At 47.1% G+C, this 13,453-nt stretch overlaps 1 protein-coding gene across 5 annotated transcripts in view; it reads left to right on the plus strand.

Moving 5' to 3' along the window:
- The first annotated feature begins 2,275 nt into the window (after nucleotides 1–2,275).
- Nucleotides 2,276–13,453, plus strand: part of rad51c (RAD51 paralog C) — a 30,040-nt gene continuing 18,862 nt past the window's right edge. For all 5 annotated transcript variants that reach the window (XM_043718156.1, XM_043718157.1, XM_043718159.1 and 2 more), the window contains exons 1-3: nucleotides 2,276–2,611; nucleotides 5,716–5,974; nucleotides 7,108–7,274. In XM_043718156.1, coding sequence (XP_043574091.1) covers nucleotides 2,494–2,611; nucleotides 5,716–5,974; nucleotides 7,108–7,274 — 544 coding nt within the window. In that variant the 5' untranslated portion in view covers nucleotides 2,276–2,493. The remainder of the gene's footprint in view (nucleotides 2,612–5,715; nucleotides 5,975–7,107; nucleotides 7,275–13,453) is intronic.

The following is a 13,453-nucleotide window of genomic DNA, read 5'->3' on the forward strand; positions in this document are numbered from 1 at the left end:
TAGCCCATTTTTGGGAGGCGATGTTAATCAGATTACTTATGTGCCTTCTCAGGTTGATGTAAAAGATGCCATAGCAGTATTTAAAGAACAGTATTGGAGCCAATCCCGGTGTCTTCACCAATATTGTCTGTCTGTAGGTGTTGCTGAGCTCATATATCCTATGACATTGACTACACTTCAAAAGTATTTAATTGACTGTAAAGTCCTTTGAGATGTCTGCTGGTCATGAAAGGCATTTTATCTATGCAGGTTTATTCTTCCCCTTTCATTTATAACTTTTGATACAACATGAGAAATACTCCAATATTTCTAGCCAATGACTTTAGGTGTACATATGCAATGGCCAATAAAACTTCACAAGCGACAAATTAGAAGAGTCTGCGTTTATTTCAGTGTTCATAATGTCTGTTGTCAATGCTCAGATGGTCAGCAAGGATGGCTAATGGATGCTGGCCAGTGGTATAACATCACTGCAACAGAGCTTTCTGAATGCCTCTCACTGCCACATCCTTTGCTCGGGGAATAGAGAATAAGTCAGGTGGTGGGTTTGTAGTTAATTTCAAGGATACCGCTTGCTTGGATGCTTCAGCACAACAAAGCTGCAAGTTTCATAAAATGACACACTGACAAATTCATTCTACCGTCCAACAATGTGTGCTGACTTCAGCAAACCTTTGCTCAGGTGCTTGTCTGTAAAGTTGTGTTTCTACTTATGTGTGATCGCTGATGCATCAGCTGAGGCTGGCAATAAACACAGCCTTCAGGGTATCTTGGTGGATGAAGAATTGTCAGCTCAGGACATCAGAACTTCATAGGTTTGCACCAATAACATGGGATCTTTTATGTTCGCCTGAGCCAACAGCACCAGAACTTCGTGTTTAATTCTAAAACCAAAGGTTAAAAACTTAAGTACTCCCTCCAAGGCAAGTATGTCCTTCATTAGATCAGGAAACAAAAACTGTACATAATGCTCTACGTACTGTCCTACATAGGCCTTAATGTAATAAGATTCATTCACTCTAATATTTTGCAGTAAAGGCTAACATTTTCTGCCCCAAAATATTCATAAAATTTGCATGTTATATAACAACTCAAATTTGACATTGCATAAAATGTCATACAGTTAAATTTCTGGCAATACAGTACATACAGTCCTGCATATTTGACATATTGCTTATATTTACAGTATGTACTTAATAGTTCCTGTGAAACATTCAGTTGCACTTACAGTCAAAGGAGAGACAGGGTAGTGAAGAGGAAGGTTTGAGCTATAGGGAGATGCTGAATAGGTTGGGGCTATTTTCCCTGGAGTGATGGAGGTTGAGGGGTGACATTACAGAGGTTTATAAAATCATGAGGGGCATGGATAGGGTGAATAACCATGTCCTTTCCCAGGGTAGGGGAGACCAATACTAGAGGGCAATTGGTAAAAATGAGAGGGGGAAATATATAAAAGGGATCCAAGAGACATCTTTTTCATGCAAACGGTGGTGCGTGTACGGAATGAGTTGCCAGGGTGGTTAATTACAATTTTTAAAAGGTATCTGGATGGGTACATGAATAGGAAGGGTTTAGAGGTTCATGGGCAAAATGCTTGCACATGGGTCTAGATTAGGTTAGGATATCTGGTCAGCATGGACGAGTTGGACCAAAGGATCTGTTTCCGTGCTGGACAACTCTATGTCTCTCTTTGTCAAGCATGATTTCCCTTTATTGAATCCATGCCGGTCTGGACTGATTCTGTCACTGCTTTCCAAATGTTTGTCACAGTGTGCATCCCTGGGAACAGCCCGTAGAATGCAGTTGCATGTCCTTGTGCTACTTGGGATGAACCTCACAAAACAACTGGCGGTGTTCTCTTTCCCACTGCCGCCACCTCAAGGGCAACATACAGAGGAGGGTGACACTCTGGGTATGAAGAAAGGGTCTGACTGGGAGGGTCTTTCTCACCACTGGCCATACCATGTCTTGAAGATACCAACTGAGTTACAGTTGGTGAGAAGCATCTCTCTCCCCAACCTTGGGGATGCACGGTCTCTTTAATGATTTGGAGATGCCGGTGTTGGGCTAGGGTGTACAAAGTTTAAAATCTCATAACACCAGGGTACAGTCCAACAGGTTTAATTGGAAGCACTAGCTTTCGGAGCGCTGCTCCTTCATCAGGTGGTTGCTAGTGCGTCCAATTAAACCTGTTGGACGATAACCTGGTGGTGTGTGATTTTTTATTCTGTCCCTTTAAGACCCTGAAGTGTCTCCATGAAGCCAGCAGGAGGCTCTGGGAGCTGTTTAACAAGCCTGTTTTTGGCGGGGGATGTTGCAGGAGTGAAGTGGTTGAAGTTCGTACCGCTGCTTATGAAGGATTTTATTTTGCTTCGCCAGGTTACTCTCCTGGGGGAAGCGGTACAGGAAATGATAAAGGGAATCACAGGCAGTTTATTCGAGGTCTGCTTGAAGTGAGGCCCCGGGGTTTTCCGGCTGCTGCGGGAGGAGAAGATGCAGAGGGACCTGGGCAGCTTCCCATTCCCACCCGGGATCAGGGTCAAACTGATCAGCTCCGGCTTCCAAAGCGCTGAGGATCTGAGCGGGGTGAGAGCCACGGAACTCAGCAAAGGTAAAAGGATACAGTAAAAGACCGTAATGTACCTAAAGGAATGGCTACTAACACTTTGAAACAGGGGCATAAATTACCGTAATAAACCAAAAGCACAAGATCACCGAAACTCGCTAAACTAAGATAAAGTTAAAAATCACACAACACCAGGTTACAGTCCAACAGGTTTATTTGGAAATACTAGCTTTCGGAGCGCTGCTCCTTCATCAGGTGATTGTGGTGACTAAGACCATAAGATAGAGAATTTATAGCAAAATATTACAGTGTCATGCAATTGAAATGATACATTGAACAAGCCTGAATTGTTGTCAAGATTAGATTGGTGCTGGAAAAACACAGCAGGTCAGGCAGCATCCGAGGAGCAGGAAAATCAATGCTTCGGGCAAAAGCCCTTCATCAGGAATGATCGACGTTTCGGGCAAAAAAAGTCTTTTGTCTTTTGGAATGGGTTTTGGTTCATTGATGTGTAGATCCCAGAACTTCTTTTAAGTCTTATGGTCTTATTCTCCACAACCACCTAATGAAGGAGCAGCGCTCCAAAAGCTAGTGCTTCCGAATAAACCTGTTGGACTGTAACCTGGTGTTGAGTGATTTTTAACTTCATCCACCCCAGTCCAACTCCGGCACCTCCACATCAGAAACTAAGATTCACTGTTCCTGTAAATTGCATAAAATAAGGACAGCATGCTGACTTAAATCAGCAAGTCAGGGCTATGTGCTACCGTAATGATCATAGATCATGTGGCGGCATGTGGTAGAAAACCTCTCCCTCACCTCCATCCAAGGTCCCAAAGGATTCTTCCACATCCAGCAGAGATTTTCCTGCACATCCAAACACCTCATCTACTGTGTTTGTTGATGTTGATGTGGTCTCCTCTACACTGGGGAGACAGGTTGTCAACTCGTGGAACGTTTCAGAGAACATCTCTGTGATGCACACACCAAACAATCCTTTGGTGTAGCTGATTACGTCAACTCCCCCTCCCGCTCTGCAAGAAAATGCAAGCCCTGGGCCTCCTCCAACGCCAAATCCTAACCACCTGATGTCTGGAGGAAGAATGCCTCGATTTCCACCTTGGGACCCTCCAATCACATGGCATCAATGTCGATTTCGCCAGTTTCCTCATCTCCCCTCCCCCATCTCATCCCAGATTCAACCCTCCAACTCTTGAGCTGACTCTTGACCTGTCCTGTCTGTCCATCTTCCTTCCCATCTATCCGCTCCACCTTCCCCTCCGGCCTATCACCATCACCCCCTACCTGCATCTACCTATCGTCGTCACAGCTACCCTCCCCACAACCCCATCCCCTCCTTCTATTCAATCCCCTTCCTACCCCCCAGTAACCTTCAAGACCAGGCAACATCCTGGTAAATCTCTTTTGAACCCTCTCCAGCTTAATAATGTCCTTTCTATAACAGGACGACCAGAACCGGTCACAGTACTCCAGAAGGGGACTTACCAACACCCTGTACAACCTCATCATGACTTCCCAACTCCTATGCTCAAAGGACTGAGCAAACCAAGTTCCATGCAATTCGAAACCTTAGCTTCACTTTCAGAATTCTGGTGTTAAATAGTCTATTGACCTCCATGGTCTTGTACCTACCTATCTCTGTAATCTCCTCCAGTCCCAAAACTCTCTACAATCACCACTGAAGCATCCCCAATTTTAATCCCTCCAGCCTTCGTCTCCATGCCCTCAGCTGCCATGGCCCTGGGTCTTTGAATACCCTCCCTCTCTGCCTCTTTACCTCACTTTCCTTCTTTCAAATACTTACTAAAAGCTATCATTGGGAAAGAAACAGTAAAACTGGTGCATGTTACATATTGGTCTGATGCATCCTGTATATTTAAAATGGAGCTCAGGATACCCCAGTATACCTTCATTCTTTATTTTATTTTTCCCCTGCTTTGACCACACTTTTGATGACCTGCATTAAAGTTTCCTAATGTGACTTGTGTAGTGATTGTAAAGAGGCCAGCCAGATGGACCTCATTGAATATATGTTGCCTGATGGGGCTGTTAACCTGATCCAACCAGGGAGCCCTGGCTGAAGGATAAAACAGGAGTGTCAGAGGTTCTGTTCACTCTGAGAGCTGCCTCTGAGGGAGCTGGCTCAGTGGTGAAGGACTCTCCAATTTGTGTTAGGGAGGGGTCTGACTATGAACTGTCTGGATCACACAATCAGTGTGTTATTACTGTTGTTGGGTATGCTACTAAGAAAGAGAGTTTTCTTTTTTCTCTCCCCCTTCTTTCAGGTAGACGTTTTTTAAATAGCAGGAGTGTCAGGGGTTCTGTTCACTCTGAGAGCTGGTTCTGAGGGAGATGGATCAATGTCAAGGACTCTCCACATGTAAATAAAGGGTGTCTTAGTGGCAGGATACCGATCTCTGTGGAGTTATTTCAGATTGGTTTCTTATTTTGTTTGAAAATGCTCCTATGAAGAGCCTTGGAAAATATAAGCTGTGATTACAACAGCAGTAGTTGACTATTACCTTCAGACAGTGAGGACAGGGCTCAGCTGAGGTCTTTGGCCTGTGGGAAGGCTGTCAGCCCAATTAGAGGTTCTAGTCCCGATGTGAGAAAATGGGTTTTGTTTAGGCTGTGATGCCCTCCCAGGTTGTACAATCTGTTGGATTCACAATAGGGAATGAGCATCTGGGTAAGGCCCTGGAGAGTGCCTCGTGCCCCAGGATTGACAGCCTCCAGAGAAGAGGGGATTTTTGTTTCCATGCCCTGATTAAATTAGGACGATTCCCTTTAATGGTAAAATTGAACCATGGCATTCACAAAGATGAGGGAGAAGAACTGCCTTGAATCTGGGCTGGCTTCCCTGTTGCTCCAATCCTATGTTGCATAGTTGTATCTTTGGCACTAGCAGTAAATACTGGTACCACCTAGGAAGATGGAAAATCTAGAAGCATGCAATAATCTGCACCAGCTCTCAATATTGCAAGATACGTCCACCTGATTCACCCATTCAGAAATGTTTTGACACCTCCCACTGCGGCATGCCAGTCATTGCATTTTTGACTCTCGCAACGTGGTTGAATATTCCTTTCTATCTGTCCTGAAAGTGTATCCTTTACATTGCTATTTAGAGCTGGGCATCTCCAAGGAGGAAGCATTAGAAATTCTACAAATTGTGAGACAAGAGGGGTCTGGAGAGGAATCCCAGCTGAGTGTGAGGTTGCCGTCTGCTCGCAAGTACACAGCTCTGGAACTGCTGGAGCAGGAGCATGCTCAAGGCTCCATCATCACCTTCTGCTCTGCTCTTGATGAAGTCCTAGGGGGAGGTGTACCCGTTGGTAAAATCGTAGAGGTCTGTGGTGCTCCTGGTATTGGGAAAACTCAGCTAAGGTAGGATACCATTCTGCACCCATGTAAGTCCCTATTTAATACTGTGTCTCAAACATGGAACCAACAAGGTGCACAGTACAATGCAAATTTGATAAGCTTCATAGTTTATCGATAATTATTCTCCTACAATCAGAGGTTAACAGCTGCAGTGATGTTGTGGGCAGGTTTGATCCCATGTCTTCACCATGTTACTTATCCTGAAAAAAATCCATTCCTAATCAATTACACCCCAGCTACAGTCAAATAGCCTTCTACCTTTTACTGTTCTGACTGGATAGTGAAAGGAATTGGAATTCTGGAGAGTTCCCTAAAAGTCAGTAATTGGAACCAGGTGGATCTTATTAACTATAAGATCCTTGATTGAGGTTATTATCCTGGGCGAATCAGGACTGATAGATATAAACTGGTGATTCGAAATCTCCTCATCGGAGAAATTAATAAATTAAAGTAACAAGTGATTCTGAGAATCTCCTGACTTCAGGGACCGACTCTGAGCTGGTTGGCTATAACCAGTGTACTGTGCACATGTTAAAAAAGGGTGACTTGGTGACGGGATACTGGCTTCTGTGGAGTTATTCCATGCATGTAATGTGGCGTGAGCTGTCTGTTCTCTGGGACGCACATAGAGACAAACATCAACTCGTTGAAAGACACTCTTTGGTCTGCATAAAACCTATTGGTCTTTCCAAAGCAAGGAGTCGACCCCAACCAAGTGTTGCAGACTGGCACATTCCAAGATCCAGGACAATATGTTGAGGGACTCACTAAACTTGGCAGCTGCCGTCAAGGTGTAGTGGGGAAAGACCACTCTCTGAGGTCTTCCTGCTGAAGGTAAATGGGGGTGCATTCAATTTTCAGACCCTCCCACTGTCTCAAATATATGTAAATATTTGTTTATATGTACAAGAGAGGTCTTTGTTTTTTTCAGATTGAGTCAAAGTCCAGTGTTTTGTTTGTTCATTTGATATGCAACTGTACAGAACCGAACTGCTTTTGTGACAATGTATACTGGATATACAAAGATATTTTTTAATGAATAAAGTATATCTTGAAATTTAAAATAAAAGTGAGCAACCTGTGCATTTGCAGTCAGTCAACTGAGATCCCTGTTTTGTTTTCTCCATGTTGTGCAGTATCCAGTTGGTTGTGGACTCGCAAATCCCTGAATGCTTTGGTGGCCTGGGCGGTGAGTCCGTGTACATTGATACAGAAGGTAGTTTTATTGTGGACCGAGCAATGGACATCGCTGCTGCCGCTGTGCACCATTGCCACCTGATTGCTGAGTCCAACCAGGATGAAGGTACGCTGTTCAGCTGGCTGCAGCTGTTCAATGGGCAAACTGAGAGGGTGAGGGCCTGGGATCTTGCTCTTCATTCCGTGACCCTCATCTCTGACTTCTAAGCTCACGGGCTCAAGTCTCGCATCAGACGCAGAGTATGAAATGGAAGCGGATGCAACCTTTGTACCACTGAGGCAGTGCTGCATTATCTATCAGTTGAAATGTTCAACTGAGGCATCCTGTTTCAAAATATCCTTCAGCAGTAAACAAAGAGAAGGGATGGAGTTCTGGGCCAACTTATATCATTAAAAGCAGACTGTCTGGTTACTTATCTCAATGAGATCTCGCTCTGCACAAACAGAATGTAATGGTTCATTATGTTGTTACTTATGAAGTGCTTTATTTGATGTTCTGAGGAGGTGAAAGATGCTATATAAATGCAAGTAGATCTGATTTTGTAATGAAAGTGGAGGAAATGTCAGAGCTGTGTGACAGTTAAGAGTGGAAGACAGTGGAAGATCAGTAGAGGCAGCAGAGATGTGGGGCAGAACCTTCTCAGCCCCTGAATATTGTGCACCAGGGTGAGAAATTTGAGAAAATTGAGTGATGCCTTGTGAGGACCTTTCCAATGTTGAGATCAGGAAGTCCCAAGTGTTGGATGATGAGACAAAGATTCTCACAAGTCAGCAGCAAGAGGCCTATTGGCATGGATTATTGCACAATTTTGCATTTTCGGGCTTGGCAATTTGCGCCTATTAGGTACAGGACTAAAACCATTTGAACAATAACAAATGTGAACAATAACAATAACAAGTGGGGGACAATTCTTACCCATGCTGGGATCACAATCCACGCTCCTAGATCCCACCATTGAAGCGGTTTTATGTCCTGGATCTCTCGGGCGATGTTCCAAGTTTTCTGCTCCAGGAAGAAGAAATGCTTCCGTGACAATGTACAGCTGCCTGGAGCGCTTTGAGCTGCTCCGGCGCGGGGATATATCATAACCAAAATGTGTTATGTACTTTCGTAGATCCGAGACATTCTCCTGTACTGAGAGGTGGACTGAGCAAGGTGCCAGGATGGGCAATATCCACTGGTGTGCCACCTGGACAAAGGTGCTGTGCGTTATCGGACACTATTGCTGTGGTCTGTGTTGATAACACGGAGTACTGGTGGTGACACAGTATGTCCCATCCCTTATGTATGCCACCTGTGGGGAGGCGTAGTCTGCGGCCATCACTTCCATGGTGCAATTGATAGGCTCTGCCCCAACAGTTCTGAACCCACACTGAGGTCTCGCCTTGGCGTCCATGTGCTGGGGGCACAGAAGTACGTGTATTCCCCTGCTCTGACAACCCAGAAGGTCAGTGCCTGCCACAGTTTGCTCTCTCACTATGACATAAGGCGGGACCTTCCCATAGCGAATATGTCCTCCCCCACGAACTACTCCTAAGTTTTCCACTCGGTATAATAGTATGGTTGGACTTTCCACCATCTACCGGTACTGGGTAGGCCTTGGAGGCCACACGAAGCTGATAAGGACCCAAGGTGCTGTTATAAGGGTGTAGTGCTGCTAGGTGCTGGTTGCTTATCCAGGAGGGGAACCTTTCCTTGCCTCAGGTCCTCCAAATTGCTGCTCCCTTCTCCCAGCAACCAAGCCCCATACAGCCCACACACCTTATTTTGAGCAGCCTGATCGGACACATTCCAGTCTTCCCGAATTAAAGCATTTATAGTTTTGGCATGTAGTTCCAATTGTACTATAATTTCCTTAAGATGTAGAGTCATTGCCACTCTTCATGTAAGCCTGACCCCACCACAGTATTTTCATCCTCCAATATCTTTCGGAGCTGCCCCTTTAATCTGTTAATCTGCAGAGCTAGCTCCACATTACCCATACTATTAACTAATGATGTTCCAGCATTACCCCCCACTTTTGCCTACTGGCACCCACAGTGAAATCTCGCCCTCTGTGATACATCTCCTCTATATCAAAATCCTCAAAGTCCAAGTTGTGAAACTTTTGAAGCATATCCTTCAACAAGGCTGGATATAACAGTTGGCATGTTCCTTACCAGGGCCTCTAAATCGTACCCCTCCTTGGGTTTCACAATGCATAGAGACCCTTTCTCCTCAGCCCAGTCTGTAACCATCACCTCCCTCTCGGCCCCTTCCCCTCCTATGCCCCACAGACAGTGGTTTCTCAGGTCCACTAGGATCTGATGTGCCACTATAAAGTCGACGTCTAAGATCCCCTTTCCCTTCTGCTCCCAGCTGATCAGGACGCACTTCCACTGGGCCTGGAGCACTCCTAATTAATGGACAGGGAAACAGAGAAAAACCCATTCTTTCCGTTTCCCGTAAAACCAACAAGACTGTAGGGCACCCCACTGGGTAGAGTGGATGTTCGGGGATTGTCCATGTCGACAGTGGTATTGGAAGCACCTGTGTCCAGCAGGTAACTCCCGACCACATCCTGGATTTGAATCCTGACCCAGGGTCTCCCACATGGGCCATACTCTAACAGGCATAGGTAGGTTGGCTGGGTTGGTGGCAGTCATAGGGGAGATGGAGATGCTGGTGGAGGCACACTTTGGCCTGTCGCCGTGGTTACCTACCCGGGTCCTGCTGTTTTCAACTGCAGTTAAGCCAGCAAATCTTTGACATCAATTTTCTCCTGGTGGTACTTCCACCACCAGGGCTGTTGACGTTATCTCAGGGACCTTCTCCCTGACGGGTTTGTTGGGGCGCCGACACTCCCTTCTGTCGTGCCCGGGCTCCCCATACCCATAATACACCAGGCTCCTCTCGGGTACCCTGCTGCCCTCCTGTCTTCACTCCTTTCTGTTTGGGGGTGCCGGTGAAATCTCATGCACCTTTCCTGTGCAGGGCTTCTCCTCACTACGCTCCCCATTATGATATGCCAATATGAGCTTTCTGATCACCTCTGCCTTGTTCGGATTCAGGTCCATTGGATTGAACCAATGCTCCGCCTTCACCCTCACTCGTGGAAGGCAATTCGCCACAAGCATCTTCAGCCAGTGGGCTGTTATCTCATCTAGATTTTGCCTATGTAGCCGAGTACTACACGCTCCCTCGTTGACTGCCCAGCGTCTGTCTGCAAACATGTCCAGGGTCTCCGCGACCCTGTTGCTTCATCTCCCACACTTGAGTGAAGGGACTACCCCGAGTTAACCCCATCACTTCCAGAACCGCTGTCTGGGCCACTGCCAGTGTGGCAGGTCTTCCCCCTGCCCTGGGGGTCACTGCCTTACACTCCTATTTGTGTAACGTCATCAGGAGTAGCTTCACTCTCTCTTCCTTGTCACAGTCATTAAGATCTGCTGTTTGCTGCACCTTCATGAAGTGTAACAAGGGTCCCCCTGACCTAGTCAGCCAAGGGATGTGGGCCACCATTCCCCTGAGCGCGTGTATCCTGAGGGGAATAATTATATCACTTTCCAACGGCCCCCTGTCAGCCTGTCCAACTGGGGGACCATGTTTTCTTTGTCTGATTGGGCACATCTGCCCTACCTGGGGCTGCTGTCCCCCCAGTCTTTCGGCATCCAGCTTCCCCCACCCCCCCCTCATGTTTGATGACCCCACCTCATCACGATATGCCACACATGATGACATCATTGCCAACCGGGAGTACTCCACTGACACCCCCCCCCCCCCCCTCCTTGGGCCTGTCTCTCCCTGGACTGACCGAACCTCACTTGCTGACCCAGACTCACTACCGGTGCCTCAGAAGACGGTCTATTCCCCGCTGCACTGGGAAAATCATCTGCTGCTTGGAGCCCTCTATCCCCTGGGGACGCCCCTGGGAGTACCAGGTACATCCATCCTTTTGGATAGAGCCTCCTCCAGCCCCCCCTATCCTCACTCTAAATGACCCGTGATCACTGTCCCCCAGCTCCTCACGGGCAACTCTATATGCTGCCTGTATGTCCCTGAACCTCTCCTCCTGCTCTCTGTACCTTTGTGTACTCTGAGCTAGGAGTTCCTGGACGTCCTGTTCCTTCTCCTTGGCCTTTAACACCTGGCACTGGAGGAACTCCTGAGTATTCCTATGTGATTCTTGAGCCTATGGCAAGCACTGCTTTGCTTCTCCCAGCTCCTCATGGAGCTGCTTGCCTGTTCTAGCGCTCCCCTCAGTGCTGGCCTGTGCTTCCCTCAATTTCACTTGCAACCCCACTATGGTTCCTTCCATTTTGGCCACCTGTTGTGCCAAACAGGCTAGCCACACTGCCTTCTCTAACCGCGAGTTATATTCTTTATATTTGGTCCACTCAGTGGCAGCTGCTGCCGGCTGCTCTACTGTGATCAGCGCCACTACCCATTTCTTGGTCAATAGGTACGAGGAGATTCTCTCCTCCATCTTGCTTCATTCTCGCACAGCTTCTGGCAAATCACAAATCCCAGAGCACCAGCATCCCTTTGTAGTCGCCATTCTGTACGAGGGCCTTTTTCATTTTACTCTGCACTCAGGCCAGTGTCTGGTGGTCCGCCGATTTACTGTGGTGGTCTCTCTCCAGCAGGCTCTGAAACTTCAACGACCCAGAATGCCGCACGAGGGCCACTCCACTGGAGAGAGCGCTGAGCTGAACTCGCTGTTTATAGCCTGACCAGCGAGTCGGACCTTATCTCCGCACACCAATGCCTGGGCGATTCCCTCTCTTGTTGGTGGGACAACGGCCACCGGGTACCTACCCACTCGGGCAGGACCCCCAAGAGAGAGAAAGAGGATCAAGCTGCTTTATCCTGACCAGCAATCCCCCTTGAGTGGGCGGTTCGAACTGCCCGGATCACCCTTCGGTCCTGACACTGGAACTATGGTCTGGGATCTACTGTGAACTCTGCCAAGCAGATGAAGCACAGATGGACTCAAATATGAGTTCAAAATTACCAGTGAACTTTATTACAGAAAACTTCAACTTGCCCAATCCGTACAATACCTTAATAAAATTTATAGCCGACACTATGCTGTAGAAGATAAGAAAGCTGGAGCAGATAATATGTAAATCTTTAAGCCTACACAATTTACAGGGTACTTCTACTTTAGAAGTTACACAAATTCCACCCCATCCCCAGCCATGCCCAACCAATCACCCCAGAGAATGAGCGTCCTGGACCAGCAAAGGGTCCTTACAGTCTCCGAGGGACTTGTCGCATGTCTGGTGGGGCTCCCTCTCCGCTTCGGGTGTTGTTGCGGACTCCCGAAGTCCGAGTTTGCAGACGAGGTCGGTGCCTTCAGCCCCAAGGGGTTGGTGTCCAGAGGAGCAGTGAGCTCAGGGCGAGGGAAGTGCATGAAGCAATGGAGAGAGACTGAAAGCTCTGGCCTTGCAGTTTCAAAGGGGCGGGCCGGCTGACTCTGCCCCTTGGATATTTTTATTTTACAAAGAATCTCCAGTGATTGCTGGGGCCAGTTTAATCGCATCAGCTGTGGAGTCAGAAGTGTCGACATTGTTCCAAATTTAAATGTTGATGATTTCATGGAGCCTTCAAAACTGTTTTCCGATTAGATCAAATCGTTATCCCATTAACTAGATGGGCTCCATTGTTCACAGTTTTAGTCCATTAGCATTTTTCTGCCTGTTCCTTGATACAATGTCTATTGGGTGTCAGTTTGTTGATTGAGTTATCTCATACCTCTGAGGAGCTCTGTGCCCAGAAACAAGTGTCAGGCTTACTGGGAAATCCTGCCTGTACAAATGCTAAGTTGACCAGTTCTCCAAGAAAACCATTTTCCTTTCAAAACCTGGGGATTGTCCTGAAACTGCTACAGGACCTTTCCAATGTTGAGATCAGAAAGTCCCATTCTGCCACCAAGTGTTGAATGATGAGACCAAGATTCTCACAAGTCAGTGGCAAGAGGCCTATTGGCATGGATTATCGCACACTTTCAGCCTCATTACCACCCAATCTAGTCTCGTTACCCTGCAGTTTCCCATTCTGCCACCTGCTAGATAGAAACCAGACACTGAGTGTTCGTGATGTAAAAGTCAGAGCAGTTACCTGGTGAATCCAAGTTACTCCTTGCCCCTCCAGTACCCAAGCAGGCTAAGATAAAAGGTAGGGAGGAGGGACTTGGGAGAGGGGCTTTGGAAATGCGATAGGTGGAAGGAGGTCAAGGTGAGGGTGATAGGCCGGAGTGGGGGTGGGGGTGGAGAGGTCAGGAAGAAGATTGCAGGTTAGGA

The sequence above is a fragment of the Chiloscyllium plagiosum genome, chromosome 28, assembly GCF_004010195.1.
Source record: "Chiloscyllium plagiosum isolate BGI_BamShark_2017 chromosome 28, ASM401019v2, whole genome shotgun sequence".
Taxonomy (NCBI): Eukaryota; Metazoa; Chordata; class Chondrichthyes; order Orectolobiformes; family Hemiscylliidae; genus Chiloscyllium; species Chiloscyllium plagiosum.